The 16,454-nt window shown below is 41.8% G+C and overlaps 1 protein-coding gene across 9 annotated transcripts in view; it reads left to right on the top strand.

Moving 5' to 3' along the window:
* LOC120228590 (RNA-binding protein 12) overlaps positions 1-16,454 on the top strand; it is a 35,488-nt gene that overhangs the window by 15,790 nt on the left and 3,244 nt on the right. For all 9 annotated transcript variants that reach the window (XM_039227088.1, XM_039227086.1, XM_039227090.1 and 6 more), the window contains 10 exons: positions 14,384-14,512; positions 14,613-14,792; positions 14,947-15,021; positions 15,103-15,174; positions 15,307-15,387; positions 15,557-15,646; positions 15,754-15,840; positions 15,982-16,068; positions 16,165-16,224; positions 16,304-16,437. In XM_039227088.1, the coding sequence (XP_039083019.1) occupies positions 14,384-14,512; positions 14,613-14,792; positions 14,947-15,021; positions 15,103-15,174; positions 15,307-15,387; positions 15,557-15,646; positions 15,754-15,840; positions 15,982-16,068; positions 16,165-16,224; positions 16,304-16,437 (995 nt within the window). The remainder of the gene's footprint in view (positions 1-14,383; positions 14,513-14,612; positions 14,793-14,946; positions 15,022-15,102; positions 15,175-15,306; positions 15,388-15,556; positions 15,647-15,753; positions 15,841-15,981; positions 16,069-16,164; positions 16,225-16,303; positions 16,438-16,454) is intronic.

Below are 16,454 nucleotides of genomic sequence, written 5' to 3'. Positions count from 1 at the left end.
GGTCAAATCGGTGGTATCCACCTTTTCAGACTTTTATCTTGTGTGCTTTGCTGGCAAGCCACTTCGTTATGTGGACTCAGAAAGAACCAGAAACCAGATGCTCCTTACAGAGGGAGTCTTAAAGGGGCCTATGAATTGTCTTTTTAAAAAACTGATTAAGAAATGGAAAAAGAAATCTTCAGAATGCATTGTCAGTTGCACATACTTCTAAAACTTTTTCTTTTTTGCTTACTTATTCTTGAATTAGTATGTGAGGTATTTTAAGGTGGGGAAGAGGGGAGAGAATTCAAAAATACTGCTGCTTTCTGACTTGATGCTTTTTGTCCCTTCCACATTTGTTCACCTGCTTAAAAAAATGGCAAACGAAGTTTCCATAAACTCCAGAGGCCTTTAAAAAAATCTGGATTGGAGTTGCAGATAAATTAGTGGGCTGTTCCTTTTAACCAAGGCTCTTGAAAAATAGAACTTTTACCTTCATCATGAAAGAGTTTCTAGTCTATTTTGAGTTTCAATACTGAAGTTGTTTGAGAGGGATTTAGGTTTAAACATACTTAATTCCAGGTGGTTGCTGAACTGTTCTAATGAAAGTTTGACTAAGCATTTGAAAAATCACAGGATGAAATCAGCTGCCTACAGAATGGTCCTTAACATCTTAAAGGGATAGACTGTATGCTAATAATAACATTTTGTTTTCTTGCTTAGTAGAGAGCCCTCACTTTTGATTCCTTGTTGTCTGCTTTCCAGTGTTTTGCAGCAAGAAATGGCTGATCAGTTTGTGCATCGCCACCATTCTCCTTACCCTCCAAAAGTAGAGCTTTCATAGGATAGGTAGAATCCAAACTTAAGACTACCCTTTTTAATTAAAAAATTGCTTGATATCAGTTTTGGTGTTTTTTAGTATAAAATCTGATAGATTGCGTTGACTTATCTAAAATGTTCTGGAAAGATTATACCCTGGTGGTGGCACAACTCTTTGATGCTGTAGTGACTTTTCTGAAAAAACTCTGTTTAAAATATGAGCAAGTTCATCTCTTAATGGTGCCTGTTCATGTAAATGTTAATTCTTTACTGTGCTTCCTGGATTTATTCTTGTTGCCTTGAGCTACTTTATGCCAGAGGATTTCAGAAGCTTCTTAGAATATGGCTCCTTTTCTGGACCCACATAACTAACAACTAGCAGCTAAGGTGGCACTACTTTTCTACATGTTGCTCTACTACTGAAGAGTCCAGAAAGGGCAAAAAAATAAGCCACTTGATGAAAGCATTCTAGCCCCAGGGTCAGAAGGGTAGCACTCTAAAAATCTGGTGGCAGGAAATAGGGCTGAGGAAAATCTCATTAATTGTTATCTTTGAATTCTTTTAAGAGGCCCAGGGACTTTTCCCTAGTGAACATGTTGATAGTTAAATCATAGATACTAAGATTTACACCAGTTGTAAAGAAGTGGTTAAATGACACAACATACATTGGAATTGGCACCTCAGCTGAACCAGACATCTGGATTCTGACTTTAGTAACTTAATATTTCAAGTCATTTTTCCCAGTCAGCCAAAGCCTTGCTATTTCATGTTGAGAGAAGGAGGGGGTGACTTTTTTGGGAAAATAGAGGCATGGCCAGCAGTGGAACATAATTCCGTATGGACAGGTTCAGATGTTGAAGAATTGTAACACTTCCAGGAGTAAGTGTGCTGTATTCAAACAGGCTGCCTTTTAGTGTTCGATTCCCTCTGTTCTGATACTACCACTTCCTCCCCCCCTCCCCCCCCTTCACCTGCTTACCTGCTGGTAACGAGGCCTAGGAGTTTCTCACTGCTATCTCTGTAGTCTAGCCTCTTAATGGTGGGGGCGGGCAGTTGGGGGGGGGGATGTTAGTTCACTCACCATTCTTCATTAGTCATTAGTCATTTGTCATTTAAGCATTTGTGCTCCATACCATATGTAACCACCGCACTGTGCTACCAATAAGTCACCTTGTTAGTCTTTGCAGAGTGAGGAAGGCTTAAGGATAAAGAAATTCAGCTACTTAAGGGGTCCTAATCATACTAACCGATGCTGCTGCTGATTTCATTTTCCTTTTGTTCCACTTGGAAGTGAGTTAATGCCATCCTCCACCACACTCCCCCACATATGGTGTTGCTGTACAGAGATGGTTCTGTCCTTTATACAGACTCCCTTCTGTGGTGTGGGCCTATGGGACCAGCAGGGTCCCTCTGCTGTAAATCGGGCTAAAGCGGAAAGACTAATGCAGCTCTTACTTTGTGAAGTAGATGCTTCCAGTTATCTTTGCTTCGATGATCATTGAATTGACAGGTTGGAATTGGAAATGTCTTTTGCCTCCAAGCTTCTAAGACAATTTCACGTGGATAATCAGCTTAGCCCTAGTAGTAACCCATGCTAACTAAATTTTTTGGGCAGTGTTATGCACCCAGTACTTCCATGATGTGGTAGAAAATGAAGCAAAATAAGATGCCTGTTCTTAAACACCTAAGGCTTTAAATTATACAAGTAAGTGCTCCATTGTACGCGTGCATGTCCAGGGTACACTCATGTCCCACAGGAACTGAATAAAGGGTTTCCTGGCCAGTTTCTAAATGGTCAGACAGGACAAGTGTAATGGAAGCCTTGTGTGTAAGCTGAGGGAAGGCATGATCTGTAACCAAGGTTCTTGGAGACATAATTTTAGTTTAATAAAATGAAATAATTGTGTGAAGGAACACAATGACACTACCTAAAATGGTATTTGTCCTGGAAGCTCTTAAAGTTGTTCCATAACAGTGTAGTCTGAGTGGTGTTACTGAGATGAGTGGTAAGGCAGGCAGGTAAGGGTTGGTAGTAGGGGTGTCCTGACCTAGTAGGGGGATAATAGAATCCTTTTATCTTTTTAATGATCTTTTAACTAGCTGCCCTATACCACGTCTTATAAACAGATGGCCATAAATGATTCAGAATTAAGTGAATTCAGAATTGAAGTGAATTCCCCCATCAGTTTAACCAGTTATATATAGTTGACTATTGGACATTCATTCATTTTCTAGTTTTACATTGATTTGATAGTTTTAGCTTTTCTGTATGAAGTGTCCACTTTGTTCTTGTTATTCCAGACCAGCATTGTCCAATAGTTTATTTTGAGAGAGAGAGAGTGCTCATGAGCAGAGGAGGGGCAGAGAGAGGGAGAGAGAATCCCAAGTAGGCTCCACTGACAGTGCAGAGCCAGACATGGGACTTGATCCCACAAACTGTGAGATCATGACCTGAGCTGAAATCAAGAGTTGAACACTTAACCAACTGAGTCACCTAGGTACTCCTGTAGTAGCTACGGTTAAATTTAATAAGCCACATGTGGCTAGTGACTACTGTATTGAACAATTCTAGGTTCACAGAGCAACAGAATTTACTCTTCATGTCTGATCTTTGGAGATTCCCTATGATAGGCACAACTGTCCAATAGAAATAAGAATCACTTATGCTATTTAAATTTTTCTAGTAGCCACAAAAAAGGTTAAAAAAAATGAAGTTAATAATACATTTTATTTAACTCTGTATATCCTGAAATGTTACCATTTCAGTGTATACGGAGTTATACACTGTCTATAAAAATTGGGGTTTTTTTAAGCCAAATTTTTAATATATATTTTATAGTACATTGTGATTTGAACTGAGTATATTTCAGGTGCTCAATATCCATTTGTGGGTAGGAGGCCATCCTTTTGGACAGTACAGATTTAGAATATAAGAAAAGTTACCCCTGTCATTTTGCTCTTAGCTGTGCTGTATCTTTTAGCTGTTTGTTTACTTTTGAGTATTTGAATTTTGTTGTGTTCCTCCTAACCTTTTCCCTTCCTTTTTATGTTAGCAAGTGTTTTTGAGGCAGTTTATTTGCCTCAGTTACCATTTTCATGGACTACAGTTAACCTTTTTCACTAATTTGGTATTATAAACTTATTAATCCTGCACCAGAATCCAGCAGCAGAACTAGAATCTTCTCCCTTCTCCCCACCCCACCCCGCCCTGTACCCTCATCTACAGTGGCAAGTGGGCAGATCATTGTGTATCTGTAATGCAGTTTCCTTATTGTTCAATTCCTCTCTTTTATTTCCTAACTTCCCTAACATACAAATTCGGAAGGACAACCCATTTTTAAGACCTGTGCATCCCAAGTGGATTTATTCCAGTAACGGGTGCTTGCATTATGAACAGTTGGTAGGTTTCTTTTTCCAAGGCGCCGGTCTGCTGCTGTTCACTCGGCTCTTGTATGCCATACTTCACATTGCACACTGGAAATGCACACACTCTTGTCAACACCCTTGCCCTGGAGATGCTTGGGAAGGTGGTCTAGTACTGTTGTCTTTTACACTCTGCAGATAAAAGGCAGGAGTCTCGTTAAAAGAAGGTAGATTAAAGGAATGTAGATTCCAGCAGGGCAGGCTGGGGGCAAAATTGGCTGCCTAGTAGGTGTTCTATGTAAATTTTTGTAGAAGTCACATTTTCCTGAGTTGAGTTATACCTTGCAGAATTTGTCCTTGTTATTTAAAGTTTACCTCTTTGATAAGTCCTATAAATGTTGAGTCCAGTTCCTGTCTTCCTGCCCTGATGTACAAATAGAACACGCAGTAGATGCAGAATTATGTTCCATCAATGTATAAGTCTAGTTGGTACAGGTCATGGGCAGAGACCACATGAGCCTCACTGCTCATGTGGAGTGGCCAGATGGATTTCAGATTGGACTGGATTACAAGGTGTGAGCTGTTGCTGAAATGGATGGAATAGAAATCACATTCTTGGGCAGTTCGGTTGTGGTTCATCAGTTGTTGGTGTGTTCCAGGGCTAATCATTTCCTTTCTCTGGCCTTAGTGTTTTAGAAAATGTGATTAAGCTAGATAATCTGATTATGCCCAGTTTCAAGCTTCTGTGAGTCTGTGGACCCAGCCTTTCTGTTTCTGGAAGTTTGTAGGTAATTTGAACCTTAAACTAAAAAAAGGCCAGTGGAACTCAAAAATTTGGTCTGGTTACGGCTCTGCTGCTTTTTCTGAGTGTGCCAGCAGTCTCACACTGCAGCTTGAAATTTTCATTAGGAGAGGAAAGTAAGGAGGGTCTTCATTCCTGCCAGTTAAGTCCTCTAGGGCAGGTGGACTAGAGACATTTTTCTTGGTTGTCCCATGAACCGCCAAGTTAGATGATACCACAAAAGGATCCATTTATGAGCGCTGAGAAGAGGATCAGTTAACATGTTATTGGGCACTTACTGTGTTAGTGTCCGGCAGGGAGTGCTTTCCATAGTTGGCCTCATTTAATCCTCAAAACAACCCTGTAAAGTTGGCACTATTGTTATTATCCCCATCCTACAGTTGGGGGAAATCTAGGGAAAGAGGAGCAAAGTAACTTGCTCAAAGTTTCATTAATAGTTAAGGGCGAGCAGATAATATTCAGTCATAAGCTGCCTGCATGACTCCTTTAACCAGTTTCTGTCCCTTACTTTTGGAAGAAGATGTGAGGGGCCACTGGCAGCACCTTTCTGTCAGGGGTCTTGAGCCTGCTGGGGAAAGGACTCTGGCCTTGCTCCAGTACTCTGTTTATTTTGAGTTAGACAGGTGGAGGCTTTGTGTAAACACATTCAGAGTCTTAGGGCAGAGGAAAACTCCCACCAGTACAGTCCAATCTTGCTTGAAGGCTATGTGTTCTTCACAGTTTGCTTCTTTCCCCTTATCGAATTCACTCCTCAAGCTAAGTTCTCTTTGAAGAGTTGAACACCATTTGTATTTATTCAACTTTGGATAAGTCTTTTGGGCATGCTGATGTAGTTTGACTTCCAAACTGTTTTGACTGTCACAAAATATAGCAGGATGGGAAACCCTGTGACTGTTTGCTGTACCATATTTTCCCCCTTTTCACTTTTTGTGTGACATTCACATCTTAAGCTTTATAGTATTGCCAAATACAGTGACAACCAGACTTCTTAGTATTACATGAATCTAAACCAAATTATTGCTTAACATTACGTAAACACAATTTTAGTAGCCTATAGTCAGTCATATGTATGAATAAAGAGTGTGTCGTTTTATAATAAGAATTTAGATATTTTGTTCAGTTTGTGACCTGTGAGGCTGACTTTGGGGCTGCTAATTTAAATTTGGGGAATCTCTGTGTTATAGAGGGAGAAGCAGGAGTTAAAAACTTGTCTACTGTATCCATGTCCCTTGTTGAGGCAGAGAAGGAAAGGAACAGTGGTGGTGGGCATAGTTTGTCTTTTCAATCTGAAGGGAAAAGAGTATTACATGGGTGATGTTCTGCCCATTGGAAGCCTGTGGAGAATTTCCTGATTGGCTTTCAGGACTTGATCTAGCATTTGAGCTGCTCCAGCATGCCAGGTAGGCAACAGGAGTGTGAGCATGGCTTTGGTTTGTTGGAATGATCCTGCCGAGACATTTTGGTGTTCTATTCTTCCTCTTTGAAGCCTGGAAATGGGATTGAAATCTGGTTTATTTCTTTGATAGGGTTTTGGGAAGGGAAGAGGGCAGTGTAGTTCCTGAGCATGAAGAACCAGTGAGTTTCAGCTCAACTGGCACTGAATGGATCCAGGTGGATCCAGGAGAACAGATCTGTTCTTGTATTTATGAAGAGCAGTTAGAATCTCCAAGGCAGGGAAGGGGATGCCATAGAAAAAAAAGACAGGTTACTCCCCATTGGCAGAGTGGGATTCCCTACTAACAATGGTAAAGGGGCTAGCTGAGGGAAGGGAAGCCCTGATTTATAGGATTTGCCCCATCTCTGTGGCTTAAACCTTTACCAAATTAGCTTACAAAATTAGTTCATATTTAACACTCATCTCTTACAAACCATACAGACCTGCTCCAGCACACTGCTACAAGCCTCCCTCAAAGTGTTTTGAATTGCTGCTTGTGCTTAGGTCTGTGCTGTGTGAAATAGGAGATCCTGAAGTAATGTTTGTTTTAAAGATGTTTGTTATTTTATGGACAGTCAAGGAGCTGGAAACATTGACAGAATACAGTTGTGGTGTTGATTGAATATAGTAGTCCAGGGTGAAAAGTTGTTGAGTGATGGAAATATTGTGAAAAAGAGAACATAAAAGAGCTAGGCTTGAAGGATAAATAATAGCTATTATTTATTGGTAATAATATTGGTAATAATAGTTCTAGGATGTGATAAGCACCTTGCATACATTATATACATCTTTAGAAAAAGATTATATCCCCTGCTTTACTCTCAAGGAACCTGAGGCTTAGAGAGTATTTTGCCCAAATTATGTAAGTAGGACATCGTTCTGGTGGGTGCATTAGTAGTATCTCATTGTGGCCAGGGAGAGGAGTAAGGCCACTATTTGGAAACTGGTCACTTAACTGCAGAACCCATACTCTTGCCCACTACATCATGTTGCTGTTGGATACAAGAAGGAAAGTTCTTCAGGAGAGAAGTGTATGACTACAGTCCAAAGTTCTAGAGGAGAGAGGAGCACCTGGCTGGCTCAGTCGGTTAAGCATCTGTCTTTGGCTCAGCACATGATCTCCCAGTCTATAGGTTTGAGCCCCACATCGGGCTCTGTGCTGACAGCTCAGATCCTGGAGCCTGCTTTGGATTTTGTGTCCCCCCTCTCTCTCTGCAGCCCCCTCCCCCTGCTCACACTCTGTCTCTCAAAAATAAATATTTTTTAAAAAAAATCAAAGTTCTAGATGAGGTAGGAGTTGAAATATTTGAGTTCCAGCCCTCATTTTGTTCAACCACGTGTGTGGCCTTAGCTAAATCACATTTTACCTCTCTGCCCTTGAATTGAAGGATTTGGATTAAATGCTCACTCAGTTCTTTCTTATTTCCGCTAATAGAGGAAAGCACCCTACAGGGGAGACACAAGGGAATGAGGCTTCAAGTGGTAGAAGACAAAGGAAGAAAAGATTGGTGCTGTATACTTAGTTGTTTCTGTTAGCAGTTCCTGACTAGCATAGAATAGAAGGCTTGGGGGTGCTGGAGGCACAAGAAATAACAAGCTAGTCTTGTGTTGAGTGTTCCTAGAAAGCTCATTTCTTCTTGATGGTTTCAGCAGCAGGCTAGGACTAGATTTGGGTCATTTCTGAATCCCTTGGATTATCACTCCTTTCCTAGTATTAATTCAGCAGATACTTACAAAGCACCTGCTATGTGTGAGTCACTAGAATAGGAACAAGACAGATCTGGTTTCTTCCCTTGTTGAATTTATAGTCTACTAGAGGTAATAGATAATAAGCAAGTAAATAAGTTGCACACTTTGATAAGTTTATAAGAAGCTGGGTATTGTTGGGCTGGAGTCTGGGAACGTCTGTGACTTTGTTGAACTGAGAGTGGTAATGAGACCAGTTAAGAAATGCAGAGACTGTTATAGACACCCAGGCAAGATATGCTGGTTCAGAAGAGAGTGCACAAAGACCTGGCGAATATTAGCCAGAACTCTCTTATAAAAATAAATGAGGAAATTTCTGACTTTTATTAACCCACTTAAATGTGATATTTAATAGGTTTTATAAAATTTCAGTCCTATAAAGGAAGCTGAAAGTCCCATGAGATTAATTATAATGGCACTAGATGAAAAGTAAAGGAGTCTGGGTTAAGAATGTAGCTGTTCAAAGGATATGGAAAGAAGAGTGACATGAACTAGAAGTTTTAATTATGTAAGATTTCCAAACAGGTAGGTTTGGAGCTAGATTTTAAAGGAAATTAACAGGACTTGGGAGAGAATACACCTCCCAGGCATTAGGCATTAGATAATGTAAAGGGAATATGACTCAAACGATAGAAAACTACACATTATAAAGAATTGCTTATAAAGAATTGCTAATTCCAATGAGAAGCAAAGGGGGCAGATTTGTGAAAAACAACTGTGGTGGCACAGGAAGCTCTGACTTTCAGAAATGGAATCCCGTCCCATTTGCACATGTGGATCACGGTCGATTGGGGTTTTAGTCTGGTCAGGAAAGAAAGGATAGAAAGAAAGGATAGAACAGGACCAGCTGTGGGGAAAGGGGTGGAAATGGTAATAGACTAGGAAAGAATGCTCTTATCTGCCAGAAATTGAGGCCTAGCACAGGAAGAAGCACCTGTCCCACTGCCAAAGTGTCTGCCCCAAAGCATAAGCCTCTCTGTCTCTGGGATCTTGGAGAAGCCCTGGAGGGAGGGAAAAGGCCACAGCTCCAGTTGTTGCCTGTAACCTCACCACCACAGATAATTACTGTTAATACTTTGTAGTTCTCAACAAAGTATCAGGGATAAACCCGTAGCTCTCTACTTTAAGGCCTCCACTTAAATTTTTTCTCAACATTTTATTGTGAAAACTTTGAGTACATAGAAAAGTTGAAAAAATTATACAGTAAATATCCATATATCTACTATTTAAGTTCTACAATTTAAATGTTCCTATATTTGTTTTACCATGTGTCTATCCATTCAACATACCATTTTAGTTTTTTGGTGCATTTCAAAGAAATTGCAAGTATCAGCACACTTCATCCATAAATATTCCAACATGTCTTGAGTTCATCATTTATTATAGGTGTAGTGGGGGGAGGTTGGTAACATTTACATACAGTAAGATGTATACATCTTAAGTGTATCATTAGATAGAATGAAAAATGCATTCGTGGTTCACATTCCTATCGAAATAAGGAACTTTTCCATTCCTTCTAGAGTTCTCTCCTTCTCAGTTAATACCTGCCCCTGCCCCTCCCCCTCCCCTGGGGACACAGGAGGAATAACCACTATTCTGAATTTTTTCATTATAGGTTTGTGTTACCTGTCTTAAAACTTTATAAGTGGAATCTGTATTATATGCTTCAGATTCATCCATGTTGCAGATATTAATGGTTTCTTTTTGTTACTGTGTAGTTTTCTCTTACATGTATAAATATTATGGTTTATTCATTCTCATATTGTTGGACACAAGCTGTTTCAAACTTTTGGCTATTATAAATAAAGCAGCTATGAACATTCTTGTAGAAATCTTTTGTGGACATAATGTTTTCTTTTGGTTAAAAATCTAGGAGTGGAATTGCTCTTTGACTAGATGTATATTTGGTTTTCTAAAAAGCTGCCAAACTGTTTCCAAAGTGGCATATTTAATTCTTTAATTCTTTCACTAACAATGTATGAGATTTCCACATCCTTGCCAACCTTTGGTATTGTCAGTTTTTCTACTTCTAGCCATTGTGGGGGGTATGTGATAGTATCTCATTGTGGTTTTAATTTTCATTCCCCTGATGATTAATGTTGTTGGTCACTCTTCCTTTATATATTTCCAATCCATATATTGTCTTTTATGAAGTATCTGAACAAATTTTTTGCTCATTTTTAAATTGTCACTTAGTTTTGAGTTCCAGGAGTCCTGCGTTTAAATTTTAAAACTCAGTTGTACAAGATCAAATAGAGAAGATTTACTGCTGGACAGTAGTTCAAATGGAGAAGGCCTGAAAGTTTGAGTTGAGCAAAAGCATGTTACCATTTATTCAGCAAATGGTTATGAGTCCTATGTACTAAGCAGCTGATGTTAGGGATACAGAAATAATACCCAGCCCTAGTTCCAAGGAGCCCATAGAATATGAGGGTAGACAGACAAAAGTCAAATTTTTGGTGGCAGTTTTATTGTTAATTCCCTAATACTTAATTTATTGAATATCGACCATAGGGTAGGTCCTTTTGTAGGTACTGGAGATAGGCAAACCAGACATGGTTCCTACTCTAATACAGGTTATTTTCTGAGGTGTATATGAATGAAAACCGTGCAGAAGCTCTGATATAGGGAATGAGATTGATTTGTATGTGTGTGTCAGAAATAAAACCTGGGTGGAACATACTTATGTGGCTAGATGATTAGTTAGATAAGGGTCAGGTCTTGCAGGGAGGGCCTTGTAGACCCTGGTAAGAACTTTGGACTTGGAGTGTTTGTGATGCCATTCCAGAGTTTTAAGCAGAAAAATGATATGACCTAGTTTCTGTTTGGTTAATAAACACAATGTGTGTGCGTGTGTGTATTTGCAGGAAGATGATGAGGAAGCCATGTAATCATCCAGAGGAGAGATGATAAATTTTACTTGGGGATTGTGGGCAAGGCTTCATCAAGCAATGATGTCATAGCAGAACTTTGGATGTCAAGACATTTTTTAGTCAGGAAAGTCAGAGGTATCGGCGTGTGTGTGTGTTTGACGAACCAGAAATAGCTTTGGATTCCTGCTTGGTTGAGCGGTAAAATGGTAGGAGGTAGAGCAGACTAGGAAGCAGTTTGAAGGTTGAAGCTTTAGGGATGCAGGGTCATCATATTACACAACTAATGCGTTCTGTGTACATGTTCCCTCTGGAGTTGTGCCTTAAGGTGACCTTTTTAGGGATTTTGGCTCTGAATCTAAGGGCCATAGGCAGCTATGCAGGGCTTCTAATTAACGTGGAGACTCTGGAAACTGATGTCAAGGAAGACTAGCCGAGGCAGTGCTAAGGAGAAGCCAGAGAGGAGGCAAGAAAACTCTGAATTTAGGTAGGGCTTGTTGAACCAGAGGTAGAGGCTTTGGGCTTTGAATAGTGAAGAGGACTTGAGTTGTGGTTTGGGGAAAAAAACTAATGAAGCCCTTTAAAAATTACAAAATAAACTATAAAATATGGGAACAATAAGAAGTGTATAGACTATGTAAAATCCTTCATCCTGCTTCTCTGAGGTGCATCTAAAAGTTGCATTTCTTTGGTGTGTTGTCCATTTTTTCATGTGTGTGTATATTTATTTTGTCAACATATTCAAATCTATTGTATATGCACATACAATTGAAGTTTAAACTGGAGTCCTACTTTTGTTACCATTTTTTGTGACTTTGTTTTTTCATATAATACCAATATAATATAGTTCTGCCTTGTATTTTACCTGCTGCTACTCTGTATTCCATTGTTTTAATGTATCATAGTTTACTTAGTACATAATAGACGTTTAAGCTGTCTCAGGTCTTTTACTATTCTCAAGTGTTTTACTATTCTCAGCAGTAGTGAAATGAACATCCTTCATTTGTTTCTGTTCTGTGTAGAGAACGTGTGATGTGAGAAGCATGGAGTCAGGTTGTGACTTGGGGAAGTTGTGGTCCCACTCCTTTGGGAGTATGCGTTTTTCTCTGGGTCTGTCCTTGGGGAACTTCCAAAGGGAAGATCAGACTGCTTAGAGTCTACAAGCCATTTTCTAGGGGCAACATTCAAAAGAACTGGGGTTCTTTTTCCAGATTTTAGCTGGGTGTTTCACTGCTTCCAGGTCAGATAGGTTCTCAGAGAGAGATGGAATAAGGCTTTCCTGTGTAAGTTTAGACTGGAAAGATAGGACAAATATGTAGAAATGAGGATTCAGCAGACTTGTTGGTTCAGGTGGGACTTTATGGAGCAGGACTATTTAAATGGATTAGGAGAGGGGCACCTGGATGGCTCAGTCGGTTGAGCATCTGACTCTTGATTTTAGCTCAGGCCATGATCCCAGTGTTGTGGGATTGAGCCCCACATTGGACTCCACACTGAGCTTGGAACCTACTTAAGATTTTCTCTCTCTCTGTCTCTTTCTAAAATATTTTTAAAAAACAGATTAGGAGAGTTGTGGGTTTTCCGTCATTGGGTGCTTTCAAGCAGAGACTGAGATGATATAAATACATAGGCAATTTGTGATGCAAGCTGAAGTGTAATAATCATTCCAACATCGGTTGACAATAGTACTCCAGATGGAGACCACAAGGCACCAAAATGGGAACAGCATTAACTATAGGCTAGGTTGGGGGAAGAATTGACTGAGGGTCAGTTTAGGGGAGGCTAAGGCCAGAGACATCCTGGGGTATAGTGCTGGAAAACCTGGAGTGCTGAGTGAGGCTGGGTGAGAGGTCTGACCTCATCTGCAGTTTTGGTACAGATGATCTGCAGATGTTTGGGTCAGCAAGGACACGGGGATAAGTAACAAGTCTGAAGATAATTGTTATGGGGACTGTAGGAGGAAGGGTTCCTTGGGAGTCATGGTGATCCATGCAAGAATATAGTGTTTCAGGTGAGGAAATGAATGAATTAGAGAAGCTTGGTGCTTCTTGATTACCAGTTTGGAGATGGCTGGGCTGGGAGCTGAGGCTGGAGATGGCCTTTTGGATTTCATTCAGCAAATATTTATTATCTAGGTGCTTGGGATACAGCAGTGAACAGAACAGATAAATATCCCTTCCTTCATATTTACATTCCCTTAGTTTCCATTCTAGTGGGGAAAACAGATTATATGTAGTATATTAGGCACTGATAAATGCTGAAGAGAAAAAGCAGGAAACCAGTATGCAATGTGTTGGTAGTAGTAGGGTTGAAATTTTAAGTACCTAGAAAAAGAGACCCTTTTTCTTCATAATGGAGAAGATGATTTTGAGTAAAGACCTAGAGAGAGTGAGGAAACAAGCCATGTGGATAATATGAGGGAAGAAACCAGCTTTTTTTGAGGAATGGCAGGCGAGCAGACCTGTGTGACCAGAATGGAGCGAGGAAGAGAGGTGTTAGGAATTTAGGTTCGAGAGATCTAGATCTTTCAAGACCTTGTAGATGTGCTAGAGTTTGGATGTTTTCTAAGTAATAGGAAATCATCAGAGGGTTTGGGCAGAGGTGTTACATGACCTGACCTAACATTCTAACAGAATCACCCTGGTTGCCATATTGGGAATAGTCTGTTGGTGTGAGGATGGGGGTGGAGGTAGGGATGGGATAGGATAAGGGAGGCCAGTTGAAGAGGCTAATGCGATAAACCCGGTGACAAATGATGATGGCTTGGACTGGGCAGTGGCAGTGGAGTAGTGAGGAGTTGGACATGAGCAGCTGATTATCTATAAGCTAGGAGACTGAGTTGGGATCCCAACACCATCTCAAGATGCAGGGCCCCAGAGTTTGTGAAAAATCATTGGAGGAAGAAACTTTTTGGAGAGTGGTATCTGGATCATGGTCATGTTTGAGACAATGTTGGGATTGGAACTTGGATTAGGATCTGATCTGGGTCCAGTAAGAGGGTCAGAGTGAGATTCATTGGTCTCTAAGAAGATCAGGGTTGGATTCTAGGTCTTGGGAACATTTATAGGGATTTTAGGGTAAGGACTAGTTTGGGGTCCAAGTTGTTGATGGAGACCAGTATACTTTTTCTGCATCTTCCCATCATACCAGGGCTGGTTGTACCCACCATACCCTGTCCCATGGAGCTCACCTAAGGGGATTCGGGGAGTATGGAGGCTCTAGGACCTTCTCTTCCGTGGGTGTCATGGAGCTGGATACAGGCCCAGCCCTGCCTGGGTGAAGCCTGCTGGCCTTCCTAAGCTGGGACCTATAGTCAGGGAAGGGTGGGAAAGGGTCCTCAGTGCTTGACTTAGGTCCTTTTTTTCCCAGATGGCCCACTGTGTGACCTTGGTTCAGCTGTCCATTTCCTGTGACCACCTCATTGACAAGGACATCGGCTCCAAGTCTGATCCACTCTGCGTCCTTTTACAGGATGTGGGAGGGGGCAACTGGGCTGAGGTGAGAAGGACCATGGGTTTAAGGTTGTGAAGGGAGGCTAGAACTGTTTGGGGGGGTGAAGAGTGTATGACTGTTAACACTAATTGGCCTCTGCCCACAGCTTGGCCGAACTGAGCGAGTACGGAACTGCTCGAGCCCCGAGTTCTCCAAGACTCTGCAGCTTGAGTACCACTTTGAAACAGTACAGAAGCTCCGATTTGGCATCTATGACATAGACAACAAGACACCTGAGCTGGGGGATGATGACTTCCTAGGAGGGGCTGAGTGTTCCTTAGGGCAGGTATGTAGGGCTAGGGATTAAAATCTTTCAGACACATGTTTACTAAGAGCCTTAACAGACTGCCCAGACTGTCTGGAACATGGAGGAGGTGGGGTCAAGGAAGACCTAACCCTGTCTGAGATTTTGCTCTCCCACCTACCCTGCTCTGCCCCAGATTGTGTCCAGCCAGATAATAACTCTGCCCTTGATGCTGAAGCCTGGAAAGCCTGCTGGAAAGGGGACCATCACGGTAAGGAAGAACTATGGGGGAAGGGAGTTATATCAAAGAGGAATTCATGAGGTGATACAGTCTCCTACCTTCCCTTCCTAGGTATCAGCTCAGGAGATGAAGGATAGTCGTATAGTGACCATGGAAGTGGAGGCCAGAAACCTAGATAAGAAGGTGTGTCTGGAAAGAGGAGACCTTCGGGATTTGAGAATTAAGGGGACAGGGATGGGGGGCAAGGGTGAGGACTGGCCAAATAGTTATCTCTTTCTAGTCTTACTCACACTGGGGTCTCTGTGGCATTGACAGGACTTCCTGGGGAAATCCGATCCGTTCTTGGAGTTCTTCCGTCAGGGTGATGGAAAATGGCACCTGGCATACAGATCTGAGGTGTGAGACCCCTGGGATTGGGTGGAGTGGGTTATGAAAGAATCTCTGGGGCTTGTGATTACCGAGGTTTAGAATACAGGGAGAACAAGACTGGACATGGATAGGGAAGGATGACAGCTCCCCATATGCCAGCCCAGAACTTACTAGAAGCCTTGACTTCCACCTTCAGGTAATCAAGAACAACTTGAATCCTACATGGAAGCGCTTCTCTGTTCCCCTTCAGCACTTCTGTGGGGGAGACCCCAACACACCCATCCAGGTGAGGAGTTTTCCTCCTGAATGGACTGAGCAGGGGCAGGGAGCCTGGGGAGGGATTTATTCTCACTATATACACATATTCACCTCCCCTTCTTCCCCCTGCCCCAGGTGCGATGCTCAGACTATGACAGTGATGGTTCACATGATCTCATTGGTACCTTCTACACCAGCTTGGCCCAGTTACAAGCAATCCCGGTGAGTGCCAGCCCAGCTCAGGGGTGTTGAGGTGGGCCTAAAGGACTGTAGGCCCAGTGACAGAGAGATGGAGGGCAGAGCAGCTCCATTTCTGGCTGATGCTCTGAGAGTTTCCTACCCTAGTTTTTCTTTCCTCACCAGGCTGAGTTTGAATGCATCCACCCTGAGAAACAGCAGAAAAAGAAAAGCTACAAGAACTCTGGAACTGTCTGTGTCAAGATTTGCCAGGTGAGACAATAATAGCCCATGTGACCCAGGTTCTGACCCCTGTGCTCCATGATCCCAATTTCTTCACCCCAGCCATGATCCTGGTTTCATCTACAGGTAGAAACACAGTATTCATTCCTGGACTATGTGATGGGAGGCTGTCAAATCAACTTCACTGTAAGTTGCTATATCAAGGGCAAGAGAACAGATCTGGAGCTCAAAGTAGTCTTCAGCTTCCCTCCTCCCTTTCTCCCAGGTAGGTATAGACTTCACGGGCTCCAATGGAGACCCTTCCTCCCCGGACTCCCTGCACTACCTGAGCCCAACAGGGGTCAATGAGTACCTGACAGCACTGTGGAGTGTGGGCAGCGTAATTCAGGACTATGATTCGTGAGTAACTTGTTCTT

Source organism: Hyaena hyaena, unplaced genomic scaffold (assembly GCF_003009895.1).
Source record: "Hyaena hyaena isolate Hyena2069 unplaced genomic scaffold, ASM300989v1 scaffold_25, whole genome shotgun sequence".
NCBI classification, from domain to species: Eukaryota; Metazoa; Chordata; class Mammalia; order Carnivora; family Hyaenidae; genus Hyaena; species Hyaena hyaena.
Note: the sequence above shows the minus strand (reverse complement) of the source record. Positions and strands in the feature narration are given on the sequence as shown.